Genomic DNA, 14586 nt, shown 5'->3' on the forward strand with positions numbered 1-14586 from the left:
AAAAAAAAAAAAAAAAAAAGTCTTGGAGATGCTACTTACTAGGGCCAGGATTTTTCCACATATAATTATCATATGCAGAGACCATGAAATTCCACCCTGCAACATGCAGGGTAAATAAATGGCCTGAAGGACACATCTCAATCTGTGAAACTGCTGGCTGTTAGTCTTTGGTGTGGTCAGGCTCACATTTATTTCCATTTACAGAAGCTCCTGGCCTTTCAGTAATGACCATTTTCCTCCAATAGCAGCCAGTGACTACAGCCTAAGCTACTGATTCCAAAAGGCTTATGTTTTTAGAAGGCCAAAGCCCAGGGATTTGTGCGGCCATTTGAAATATCCCACATGAAAAAGATTCCCTTCAGAAAACAGGAAGAACACACCAAAACAAGTTCCTAAGTTAGATAATGTAGAAAAAAATTGTTAACACAGGAATTTAGCTGGATTCTTCTCTACCAAGTGATTCCTTAACACATCATGCCATATAAGCACAATGTGAAAGAGAGTCCATACAGTGATGCTGCTCCAATGGCAGGGAACAGGTTAGATGAGGCTGAGTGACACATGTGCTCGTTAAGACTGACATGTTGATTACAATCAGGGTGGACTTATGCATAATCTTAGATACCAGCCTTTCCAGAAAATTGTACTAACATTTTGGATTTGAACTTAATAGCCCAAGAGAAGTTCTACTTCAATCTTAGTAACACTCCACTGTTATGAGGCATTCCTACATCCCAAAACAAGTTTTCTCTCCTGGTGGAATTTAAATAACCACCTTCACTGGTTAATATTAGAGGTACAAGCTACCTTTTACGTGATGCTCCACCCAGGACACTTCTCTCTCTTGCAATATTGTCCATGTGACAATTTGTTTAAGTGAAGTTAAATAAAGCAAAGTTACCTCACCAGGTTGCAAGCAAGTTTTTCTACCCAAATGAATTCCCTTTTCTATTCAGAAAGAAGCCCTCAGCTACCCCAGGTTTCTTCTTTCTTTCTTTTTGAAAATATTGTCCTTCAATTGTTGTTAACAACCCCCAGCTGCACTGGCTCCCGCACCCATTTAAAACCTCGCCGCTTGGCTTCACATCCCAGATTTTCTTGCAAGGAAAACAGAACTCCAAAATCAGAAACGTCTTGGGCTGGGCAGTTGCCAAGTCAGCTGCCGCTCCTTAGCCTTAGGTCAAATGGCATACCCTACGTCCTTTTGCACAGTGTTTTAAATTACTCCTTACTGAGTAAAGAAAAAATCATTTCTAAAATGGGAAGAACGATGAACTGTAAACAGAGCAGCCTCCTCTTATCTCTGTAGATTCCCCCCCACAATTCCCCACTGTTCTTAGGCTCTTTATAATTCAGTAGGGGGGTTACCTTCTAAAAACACAAGAGAGAGAGAGAAAGAGAAATCAAAAATATCTTTCTGCCCTGACAAGGGATCTTAAAGATTCAGATAACGCATATCCCATTGAGGCTATGAAGTAACTGAGTTGGCAGGCTTCCCTGAAAAACCTTCACCACTGAACTGTCTTGGGAGCAACAGGGATTGAATTCTATAGACTCCCAGATATGCTAAGCCAAGAAAGTAACACTCCCTTTGTCCAATAGTCATGCAGATTTGTTCGAGACTAAAGGAGGATGATGACTGAAAAGGGAAGGATGTGGGTCAAATAGTAATACAAGCCCTGAAGGACAACTCAATTCTCTTTCTGTTTTATTAATTTATTGGATTAGAAAGTACTGGAAATAGGGGACCCCTGGCTGGGATTTGGAAGTTAACTGGTGAACCGAAAACCATTCAGTGAAACAAGTTTTATTGAAACATGATTTTATTCATTCAACAATTTTTTAAAGATTTATTTCAAGCTAGAGTGATCTCTATTAACCTTTAAGCAGATGAAAACTGACTATAAAATTTGCCAAAATGTTTTCCTCAGTTTTAGTAAGTACCACTATAATAACTATACAATCACTAGAATCTATACACCAATCTTTATAGTCTACATCTTTGTTCTAATTTTATACTTTGAAGCATAAACTCTACAGAGTATAGCTACAACTATACTTCTCATGAAAGAGAAATAAATTACAGATGAAAATCTATTTCCAATTTCTAAAGGGTGTTTTCATGATGTTTAAAGGACAAAATGTTCTGTTAAAACAAAGCGGTAATTACAGTGACTTGTCATCAACATCTTTTTTTTAAGAAGAAAATTTTTTGTTCTTAAAGAACAAAATATCAATCTCAGAATACTACCTCAACCGATTAATGCTACTTCATCATTGAAAAGTTTAAGTATATCTACCTTATTCATTTGCATTTAACTCATTTAATTTGTATATTTTTATCACATCTTTAAGCAGAACAAAACACCACAGCAAAGATGTAAAAATTACAAAGCACTATTAAGACAATAAAGAAATGACCTTCCTACATGGAAGTTCACTGGATTCTCTTATTCAGCAAAGTTTTAATTCCATTTTTCAGATGAATTATTAACATCAGAGAAAAATCCACAAGGCCTCTTTCTCCCCTGCTAGCCCACAAGCTAATTTGCCTTCTCTTTGAGGGTTAGTTTTATGATCATGTGAGCCCCACAGAAATGCCTAGTCATAAGTGCTCATAGTGGCGTGTGCCATGTAATGGAAAGAAGATACTGGTGGTGCCCCGACAGTGAAGCTCCTTTGAAGTACATGTGTTTATATGTGCTCGCCAAATTTTTAATGCCAGTAAAACCGAAAGGCAGTTGGAATTTTAACTTACAGTAAAATGACTTTTTATCTTTTTAATGTTCCAGGAAGCATCAATTCAATCTAACATTTTTTTTAAAAATTTAAGCCACAGCAAAAACAACAACAAAAAAGTATTTGATAAAGAATTTTGCCTGTGATGAAAAAAGGGGGTAGGGAAAGGGAGACACAACATTCATGTTGTAGTTGGCAACTAGAGAGTAGTTTGATTTGATAGAATTGACTGGAAAACGAAAAAAGATCTTATTATTCTTTCAGGTAATATAAGAAAAGGCAAAAATTCTCACAGGATAAACCATTATGACATGCCATTTATATAAAATTCAAAACCAAACAATGTCTTTTTGAATGTATCATATTCAAAAATGCTTTAAGGAAAACCAAGGGGGTAAAACATGAAACTAAAAAGGGGCGGAACAAAGAAGTAAGATCAGAGGGGCCCACATGGGGGCTTCAAAGATATGGGTAATAGGCAATTTCTTAGGTTGGGTGGCAGGTCTACAGGTGTTCATTTTATTATTATCCTTTATAACGAACACATTTGTGATGTCCGTCTTTTAAAAATATATGCCACATTTTCATAGTAAAAGATTTTTTAAAATATGGGAGGAGTAGTTGGATATACAGAAGCAGCATTACACACAAAACTCAATTACTGCAGCAAAAAATATATTCCCAAAAGGAAAGAATTTATTCTCTAGGTAAGGTGCAGTTTATTTAATAGTAAAGTAACAATTACCATGTGTGCTCATCAGATAATCAGGCTCTGGATAAAGTGTGGGCCTAAAATCCACTTAGGACAAAAGACTTCAAGGCTACTGCCCAAATACACTTTTTTTTTCAACTCCTTTGGACTCATACACCTACCCTGAAATCCTTAAGATTTTCTTTAAATATATGGAGTCTGTTTCTCACTGGCCCCTTAACTTATTGCTTCCTACTGACCAATCCAGGGCTCGAAACCCCTGAACTTCATATGGCCTATGAGGTTCTAATGAGTATATGGCATTCAGAGTACAAAGAAAGAAATGTATTTCAGAAGGAATACTGGGTATTTATGCAAAATATTTTCATATATCCTAATTACCTGTATCGAATCACAACCTTAAAATGGCAAAGAACCTGTGTTTCCACTGGAAGGCCTAATGTGCTTTTGATGCACAATTTTAACCATACTACAAACAGCAGCCTCAATAAAGCACTTCTGTAGAGGCCTGGAAAGCATATGTAATTACACTTTAACAGGTAAAAATATATTGGCTTCTTTTCTCAAAAGCAGAAGAAAATTAATTCCTTTCAGCTGTTTCACCCAGGAACCAGCATTTGCTTTGTGTTAAATTTGCGAATTGTACACTGGGCTTTGTCAGCGTCTCATGATCTGGGGAGAGGGAGGTGGCAGGACAAGTGTTGCAAACGTTCTCTTCCAAATTGTCCTTCCATGGCCTATTTGCAGGCTGAATGCTGAAATCCACTTAAGCTGTCTCAAGACCTTTTTGCTTCTGGACACTGATTATCCAAATTTCTAAACCATGTAGTTGTTTTAAGCATATGAGGATATTTTCCATGACACCTCAAGTCTCTAAAAGAGTAGTCAATTTAAAAAAAAAAATCCTGCTAGATAAGCAATACAAAGACTCCATTTGGTGTTTTTTCATTTATCCAAAAATTACTGCGAGCCTACCACAGACATGGGTCCAAAATTCAACAGAACACAGGCCCTGCCTTCCAACAGTACACCAGCTGGTAGCATGATGCTCAGAAGGAGGAACTGCTTAATGTCTGGAAAGATACTTCAAACCATTATATACATGGGTGTTTCACTGAGGCTCAGAGAACTATGATCTAGTCCTTTCAAATAAACTGGGTTTGGAAACAACATGAAGACTCAGAGGCCTAGGAAGAAGGACAACTCTAATATTTGTATAAAAGTGTTAAAAGAGATGTTAACTGATTAGTGCCAATAAAGCACAAGGAATGAGCAAATTCCCTAGGAGAAAGGGCTTCCAGGAAATACCAAACTTCACATTTAACAGAGGTCCCAAAGATGGTCTATTATTGAGGTAGGGAAGTCACCTAAGGATGAGTTATTGAAGGTAAAACTAGGTGCTTTGTAAAACATTTAGAATGTGTCTTAGGTACTTTTCTCATTGCTGAGTTAAGATACCCAACACCCATGGTCAAGGAGGAAAGGTTTATTTTGGTTGACAGTTTATAGGGGTTTTAAATCATAGCACACTGGCTCCAGGGTTGTGTGGGAGATGGGCAGTCACAGAGGAGAAATCATTCATGACAGGTAGAAGGCAGCAAGGCCATCAACAAGCCACAAGCAACAAGAGTCAAAAACATACTTCTTTCAGTCCCTTATAGCTTACCCAGGCTCCATGCCCTTAATCCTAGCAGGGGAAGTTTTTTCCCATAAAGTTACATAGTTCACATGTAAACTGTAGGAGAATAACCAGCGGAAGTAGGTGTGAGTGTGTATCTATCAATGTCCTTGGGGGAAAATTAAAAGTAGGAACAATGACATAAATGGAGTCTTAAAAAGTTGAAAAATAAAGTGGAGACCAGGGATGAGGAGAGGAGTATAGTTGGAAATGTAGGGAAAGGTCGGTTGATTACTACAATAATATAATTAGGTAGGAGGAGTAAGTTCTAAGATTCTGTGGTATAGTAGAGTGGATCTAGTTAACAATAATGTGCTGTATATTTCAAAATGGCTGTAAGAGAAGATTTTTGAATATTCTTATCACAAAGAAGTATGTGTCAATCGAAAGCAAAAATAAGGCCAGGAGTCACAGTGTACACCTATAATCTCAGTATTCTAGAAGCTGAGGCTAGAAGATCACCATAAGTTTCAAGCCAGTCTTGGTATATATAGTTAGCTCAAGTCTATCCTGAACTACGTAACAATACCTTATCTCATTCAATCAATCAATCAATAAAAAGAAAGCATGGAAGTAATAGTAAGAAATACTTATTTTGTTTAGCTTATACACACCATAACTAAATTACATATACTTATATCATTCCTATAGATCACTGTCTGATCTTAGGAATTATATGGCTTTCTCAATCATGCTCCCATTTTCACCCTTTTTACTTCAAGACTACGTCTTCTCTACTGATTGTTCCTAGTCTGGGGGTTAGGCTAGATTCTCTAGCAGCTAAAGGAGAGATGAGAGATGAGAGATGACAGAGAGAGAGAGAGAGAGAGAGAGAGAGAGAGAGAGAGAGAGAGAGAGAGAGAGACAGAACGAACTCCCATTGAAGTCTGGAGGTAGGAGTGAAACAAAGAGAGGACAGGAACCTGGGAAGGATGAAGCTAGGGAGAAAAGTGAGTAAGGACAACAATGTAGGAGGACACTGATCAGATCTGTCACAGTTGGTTTCAAGGTGAGAACCAGGACATAGTGACAGAATCAGAAGTCTGACAAAGCTGTCCAAAGATACAACAGAGCAGTTTCTTCTGTCATCACAGTTCTTCAGACAAATGAGTGGGCTATTTGTTGACATAAGAGTTTAAAAGATTTATTAGTTATCTATAGGAGCATAATAAATTATTTTAAAATGTAGTAGTTTAAGACCACAAATATTTATCATATCGCAACTTCTATGGGATTGGAACTCAGGAGTGGTTTTGTGGGGGGCATTTCTCTCAGGATCTCTTGAGATTTCAGCCAAGATGGCCTGGGCTGGTTCCCTGAAGGCTCATTCAGAACTCTGAGGCTGCTGGCAAGAAAGTCAGTGCCTCACAAACTGCTGGAAGGCAGTCATAGTTCTTAATTACATTTCGAAACACTGGTTGAATATCCTTCCCGTGTGGTACCTGGTCACCTACAGAGTGACCAACAGGAGAGAGTATGAGGAGAATCCATAATACTTTTACACCTAGTCTCAGAAATCACACCGTGTCACTCCTGCCATATTCTTATTCCCTGGAAATAAATCCCTGAAGTGTAGGCCACAAAAGGGAGAAGAGGAATTTAAGCTCCATTATTTAAAGGAAGGCGTATGAAACAATTTATAGACAAAGCACCAACAAGAAGGCCATACAGGGGGACTTGGAAATTCTGTCACATCTGAGATTTTTCAACTCAACCCATGAAATCAGGAAACAAAAAATAAATTTCAAAAGTGTCCTGCACTTGGGCTGGAGAGATAGTTCAGTGGTCTAAGTGCCTGCTTGGCAAACACAAGGACCCAGGTCCGATACCTGGTACCTTCATGCTGTGCTGGCCCCACCTCTGGCCTGCCAAGCCAGCCACTGGAACCAGGCATGGTGGTGCACACCTGTAATCCCAACGCAGGGAGGCTGAGACAGGAGGATCACTACGAGTCCAAGCTGTGTACCAAGATCCTGTAACAAAAGTGTCCTGCACTTGAGATCGAACATTCTGAAAGCAGCTCACTTGCTATATTTGTCAGGAAGAAAGGCTCAGTAATGGCAGCCTGGCAATAGGGTTCCACTCAAACTGCTTTTGCGGTACAATGGAAACATTATTTATGGCTTTCAGAAAAGAAAGCAGACGCAGAAAAGGCTAAAGTTAGAAACTGTTTAATTATATTATTCTTAGAGAAAAAAGTGACTGAACAATATACATTATTTGTCTTCTTTTTGCAATTTTAGCATTTTAAGTTTCTTCTATTTATTTTGGAAATTATTTTGTTCTATTTGGATATATATGAAAGAAAAACTTCTGGGTTCATCCTGGATATACTAAGGATCAAGGGCCCAAGGTCTAATATGAAGCCATTTAAGCAATTTAAGCTATGGTTTGATTAAGAACTGAAAGGTACAGTACAGTACAGAAAAAGCCACTGGATCTAGATGTTTGTTTGTGTGTGTGTGTGTGTGTGTGTGTGTGTGTATGCACACGCACAAGGGATCGAACCCAGGAGCAGGGAAGCACTATATCACTGAGTTAGACACGCAGCCCCCAATCTTGATGTCTGAATGCCTCCTTTTAAAAGCAGAACTTTATGACATACACCTCTTTATAGGTCTAAGATTGCAGTACTGTGATATGCAGTGAGCAATACTGATACAATCTTGATATTATCAATGCCAGTTATTGTCACTATTTGGAATCAATTTCTAAACAAAGCACAGAAGATAAGCATGGCTGCTAGAAAAAGCAAAAATATTAACAGTGTAACAATAACTGAACGGTTGACAGAGGCTGAGGTGAAGAATGGGAGAGAAGAAAAGTATATGAACATTCCTCAAATTATATAGTTGAAAGAGTAAGGGAATAGCTGATAGAGATTATATATAGCTGATGAATCAAGAAATGGTGTGTTAGGGCCAGTCAGATAGCTCAGTAGACTAAAGCGCCTGCTTAGACAGACATGGGGACACAGGGTCTGATCCCCAGCGTGCCGTACAGGCCCCACCCCTCGGGCACACTGAGATGGCGATTGAGGCTGGGAGTGGTGGCACCTGCCTGTAATCCCAGTTCTTGGGAGGCTGAAAATAGGAGGATTGCTAAAAGTCCAATCTGTGTAGTGAGACCCTGTAGAATCTGTACTAAATACATTTTTAAAAAAATGGTATGTTACAGTTTCAGATAAAATCAAAATATATTATTTCGAATTAAAGTCAGATTTCTATCCAAAATCAGGAGGGAAAAGGGAACAGTATGAGATTTTTTTTTTTTTTTTTTTTTTTCAGAACAAGGAAATGCAAGTTGTACCAAGAGAGAAACATGAACATGTTCTACAGAGTGAGTGTTTCCCTCAAGAATAACCAACAGCACAGACTGGTTGCTTAGATAATGGAATGGCGAAGTTGACCTTAATATCTTGTTTCCTATCTTTTATGTTCTATATACATTCATTTTATTGCCAAATAATAGATATTCACAATTTTCTGTAGGTGAAAAAATAAAAATTCATGTCACTGGTAGACTAAGTAGACCTTAGCCTATGTGTACCAGGAATTTAGTAGATAAATGTCATACACATCAATTCCTCTAATTACCTTTGTGGGAAATAACAAGATTTCACTTCCTTCATAGGTTAGCACTTTATACTTACTGCTTTAATTTTAGATAAAGAGGAAGAAACAGTTTACAAATCACTGCCTTTATAATAAGAACTACTTAACATGGGCTATCATATACTGTAAACATACATTTTTATACCACACTATCCAAAAGGAGAAGACAACCACAAGGCCCTTTTAATTTTCAGGATTTACTTGAATATGCAAAAGTCCAGGCTCAGTAAACAACTGGGATGCCTCTACTAGGAATAACCCATTATATTGTTTTAATAACTCTATTCCCAAATACTAAGGGTTATTCTGAGTTTTCAATTGAAGGCCAAGGTAAGTCTTCTACATGTATTAAATTCAATTCCTTGCTATTTAACTGTAAAGAATATTCAACCAATTCAACAATAGTTAACATGGAACCAGGGAATAGTTCAGTGACATAAATGCCTTCCTGGCAAGCCCAAGGTCCTGAGTTCGAGGCCCAGTACCACAAAAAAACAAAACAATAGTTAAAATACCAAAACGCAAATCACTACTTATCTTGGTTTAACAAAAGACAGTCATTTAAGAAACATTTCTTCAGAGTATGCTGAGTACAAAGTGTAACAGGTGCAAACACTGTGGGGGAAGAAAGATGAGGGCAGAGGTTGGAGTCCAGGTGGATACACAGCAATGGCCTTTCAGATAACAAAAGAAATCAATGAATGAAGAGATTTTAGAAAACGCTTTTGGCTTCTATAACAAAAAAAAAAAAAAAAAAAAAAACTTGCATACCCACGAAAGCACTCAGCATTCTATTGTACAGACTCAAAGAATCTTAGAATTGGAAGAGATCTGTACAATAGCAATTATGGTAAGGTACTGCAATTATACAATACAGATCAGGTACCTGCCACATTATCTGTATTGAGGTTTATAGAGTCGAGCTACCCAGATTAATACATTGTGCTGCATCCACATAATAGGATACTGTACAGTAATAAAAATGAACAGACTTGCCTCATGCAATGTGGATAAATCTATCAGGTTTAATGTTGGTTGAAGATCAGACACAAAGAATGCATATTCTAATGCATATCCTTTCGTATACATCAAGGTGTTAGAAGCTAGCACAATGGTAGAATTTGGAGGAAGGAGAAAATAGGAAAGAGCACCATGGGGCTTCCAAAGATCTGCTTTAGGCTGGGGAGATAGCTCAGTGGCATAAGCGCCTGCCTGGCAAATGCAAGGTCTTGAGTTCAATCCCCGGTCTGGAAAAAAAAAAAAGTGGGAAGTTTCCTTTGAGCCAGGAAGATGGCTCAGTAGAATAAGCACTTCCCTGGCAAGTGTAGGGGCCTGAGTTCAAGCCCGGGTTCCACAAAAAAAAAAAAAAAAAAAGGAATGAGATGGTTCAGTAGAATAAGTGCTTCCCTGGCAAGCACAAGGGCCTGAGTTCAATCCTCAGTTCCACCAAAAACAAAAAAACAAAACCAAAGATCTGCTTTTTTAATCTGAGTGCTGGTTGCATGGGGTGGGTTTATTTGTGACAATTCATCAAGAAGCTCCAGGGCCAGGATATAGCTCAGTGGCATAAGCACCTGCCTGGCAAGTGTAAGGTACCAAGTTCTATCCCTGGTATCACACACACACACAAAAAGCCGCTGGCACTTTTTGGGGCCGGGGAGATAGCTCAGTAGAATAAATGCTTGCCTGGCAAGCGCAAGGGCCTGAGTTCAATTCCTGGTTCCACCAAAAAAAGAATTTCCAGTTATGATTAGTGCACCTTCCTGAATATATGTACACTTCAATTAAAAAGTTAATTTTAAAAAACAAAACACACGCATCTTACAATCTTACATTTCATCTTTAAGTAGATTTTTGAGAAGTGTCTCTCTGGATGGATGAATCAAAAGGGCAGTGATGACCCCACCAATCTGACTTGTCAAATAGGGTGGGCTGAGCTTTTTCCCACTGGTGTGCTTGGCTAGACCCAAAGCACACATCTGGATGGACATCTGCAAATTTGCAAAAGCACATATTTGCCCCTCCTTCACCACAGCTTTATGAGAAGAGTAGGGCAGATGTCCTTATTTTACAGATGAGGAAGTGGCACGGAACAGTAAGATGCATGTATGAAGGCATTGCAATGAATAAGACATGGAGCCAGGATTGACTCTTTTAGGCAAGTAGCTCTTTAGATGGTTCCTGATTCCTTTTTGGGAGGGGAAATATGAAGAAGCTTCTTTCTGTGTTACTGTGTATACTATTTTGAGGGTTACCTCAAAAGCTCTGCGGAATAAAGTCTGACATTCTAAATACTTGGCTGAACTAAAGGTCCTAGTTTCTAAATCCACTTAATAACTATGCTATAAGCATGTACATACAAATAAGCTTTCATCTTTTGCATATGTAGCTATGGAGAAAGATCAGTAAAACAGGAATATAAAGATATTAATAGTATATCCATCCCTCCCATGCCTTGAAGTTACTGACTTGAGGCTACAAACTTTGTCATTCCTTTAAGAAAAGAAAAATGCACAACATAGACATGTCCAATTTACCTAGAAGTGTCTGCTTGTCCTGGGAGGAGTCTGGCTCTGCAGAACACCTGCATGATCGGAGAACGATCACACCACCAAGCACGCCATCTTCACTGGCAAGGAAAGGGGAACCTAGGCAGAAAGGATCAGCAGTCAGTTTTACTTTTCTAGTTTTCAACTTCCATTTGATCAATAGAACAAAACTGTGATATGAATAATATCTTGAAAGATGCCTGTTTTCTGAAAATCATCATTGTTCATACCTCTTATAGACTGGATGGCAAATGTGAACAGCAGCTATTTGGCAAAGACAGAAGTGGGTACTGCCAAAATGACAAGTGGGAGATGGAGGATGCATTAGTGTATTCAGAGAGGAACTGGAAACACCATCAGATTAAAGGGCCAAAACAAAAATACACAAAAAAATGTTCAATGGCTCCCTTTGATCATCTCTTGGGGATCACTTACCAGCCTCTCTCTGCTGTCAGGGGTACACTACCAAAAGCTTTGATTTACTACCTTAAATTCAATTTTAAACAATAAGCCACAAACTTTATTACAAACATTTAAAAATGTTCCTGATGTTTTACACAAATATGGGTGAAACTGTATTTCTACTATCTGACAGCATGGTGGTTACAAATAGCCCAGGCTCTTCGAGAGCTCACACACGGAACCACCGGGAGCCTTTCAAGAGCACTGCATTTCAAAACCCCTCATTTTTTCCCCCCAAGGACATCTTCTCAAACATCTGGCATAGCAAGTGAGCACGTGGAGAACAAATGCAAAATTAACCCAAGAACTATCAAAGAGAGTAGTAAAAATAAAAACCAACCAAATTGGATTGGGGGAAGCTTCTGGTTAAGCTTAGTAGATTAAATACATGCCTTTATCTCTACTCCCTCCCCACACCTCAGTGAACTGATGGGAAAGGAAGAAAAAAAGGCATGAGCTAAAAAGAGGAGAGGAAAAGACATATAAGAAAAATAAATCTAACCTAATTAAGAAGAGGGGGGAGGAAGAAGAGGAAAATATGCCCCCAAAAACCAGGATATAGCTTGTAAAACCCACAAACTTTATTCTTTGGCCTTTTCAAATAAAGTTTACCAAACCCTTATGTAGGCTCAGATTCCAGATAAAGATACTTCCTCTTTAAGCCTGCAGAAGTCAATTTACTCTCTAGACAGGTTCATGTAAGGGCTGGAAGTGTGGCCTGAGAGAACTAAGCCTAAGGAGCACCAGGCTCACCTCAGGGCAAGCAGCAGCTATGTCGTGAAAACAGAGGCTGAAGTGAAAGGTTTTCTGCTAAGCAGTGAAATTAACAGCTTCCAGCACAAAAGATATCAAACTGATACTCTCTGGGCAAGAGCCTACATAATTCCCTTGTAGCACCCCAATAAGCACAGGAATGCCTGCTCTTATTCAAGATATGCCTAGAAAGTAACTTGTCCTTGGCTTATGATGTGGCCTCCAAGATGGTAGTGTTGACTCATACACAGAAAGTGTGCAGTTCAGCCTCACCATGTCAAGAATTAAAGAGTACAGACCATTTAGGATCATTAGTCATGATAATGAGACCTCTGTCTTTAGACAAAGACCAAAGCCAAAAATAAAGATAACATAGGAAAGAGACAAATTGCCTGAGAAGAAGAAAAGGAAAAAAAAAAAAAAATCAAATGAAGTAAGATAGACAGGATTGGAGGTATGGCTCAGTGGTAGTGTGCTTGCCTAGCATGGGTGAGATCCTGAATTACAGTTCCAGCACTTGGAGAGGAGGGTGCTGGGAGACTGAGGGAAAACTAATGAAAAAGAAAAGAAAATCAGGGGAAAAAATGTGGATTAAGAGTAGAAGCAAGACACAGCCTCTCTAGAACCTAGAATTGAGATACCTGAAAACAACTTAGTAAAGAAAACCTAAGTAGATCTCTGGAAATTAAGGAAGAGCCAATAGAAAAATTAGAAACTATAGAGAAACTAGAACAAAACTAGAGAAAGTGAACACAATGTAGAGAAAAGAATGAAGCCCTCTGGAATGCTAACCCTGGCTCCCCACTAACAAAGGGAGAGGGTCAGTCTGGAGAGGGTCAGAAGCTACAACAAAAAATAATGAAGAGCACCTACCCCAACAAAATCCTACTATTACTGTTAACTGCAAAAACAGTGTGAAATTTTACTCTGAAAACACTTCTGCATGGCTGACTACAGTTGGAGAGGAAATCTCATGCAGTGCTCATTATAATTAGAGGACTTAAGTAGGAGCCATTTCAGGAAGACTGAGCTACAGAACAACTACACTTCAGGATTTCTGGAGTCTCTCTGCACAGTGACTGGGTGGAAGACAGACACAACAGACCTTTGTGGGGAGGTCATAGACTACACATAGGTTCACTCCTTGAGACATTTAAGCCAAAGCCAGGAGGCTGTGGCTGGTGAGAAGCCAGACTGATGATGTATGGTTTGGCATGGGAGGAGGATTAAATCTGAAAGCACTAGCACTAAATGTAGCAGGTTAACTGTCCCACCCCACCGGGCAGTACAAAAGCTCAGTGGTTTATTTTCTTTCCCCATTTGCCAGCAACATAGAGATACAATTTGGCTTGGAGGTTTGCCACAACTTGGGGTATATGAACAGAGAGATATATGGCATAGGTATGAGTATCTCACAAAACTGCAGGTCATAAAGCTAGGCAGAGAAGGTAGTGTCTTGGGGCACACACGGGACATGGAAGATGGGAGCTTACAAATGAATATATTCCTAGGACAGACCACTAACAAACTATGCTCAGCAGGAAAAGTGAGGAAGGATTCATCATTCATACACAAAAACATGAGTGTAGAAACAAATTAGAAGTTAGTAGTGACTCAGCATCCCTCACCCATATCGACTGGATTTCAATACTGCAGCCCCTAGAAAGGAACCATGTATTCAAAAACATACAGGAATTTTTGGAGTCTTTTCTTTCTTTTTTCGTTGATTTTTTTGAGGGGAGGCAATTTTTTTGTTTGTTTTTAATCTTTTGCTTTGTATTTTTTGATTTTTTTTCTGTCAAATACTGATTCTTCATTTATCCCGTAACACTGTCCTTTATCTCATTTTTCTCTCCTTCTCATAATCCCTTTTAATTTTCCAATTGTACCTGTTTAACTTTCCTCTTCCGCACATCCTTCATTTTTACTAGCTTTATTAGTCTTTAGTCATCTAGTTGATTCTAAGCTATTACTGCTTAATTCCTTTCTATTACTACTAGTGGTATAGTTGTTTTTGTATGTGTGTTTTGGCAGAACTTGGGATTTTACTCAGGCCCTTGTGCTTGCCAGGAAAGCGCT

General features: G+C 38.7%; 1 protein-coding gene across 2 annotated transcripts in view; it reads right to left on the bottom strand.

Annotated features, from left to right (window-relative positions):
* Window positions 1–14586, bottom strand: part of Tasp1 (taspase 1) — a 251661-nt gene that overhangs the window by 35258 nt on the left and 201817 nt on the right. For both annotated transcript variants that reach the window (XM_004634308.2, XM_023718640.1), the window contains exon 12: window positions 11281–11391. In XM_004634308.2, the coding sequence (XP_004634365.1) occupies window positions 11281–11391 (111 nt within the window). The remainder of the gene's footprint in view (window positions 1–11280; window positions 11392–14586) is intronic.

Source organism: Octodon degus, unplaced genomic scaffold (genome assembly GCF_000260255.1).
Source record: "Octodon degus isolate 3935 unplaced genomic scaffold, OctDeg1.0 scaffold00060, whole genome shotgun sequence".
Classification (NCBI taxonomy): domain Eukaryota; kingdom Metazoa; phylum Chordata; class Mammalia; order Rodentia; family Octodontidae; genus Octodon; species Octodon degus.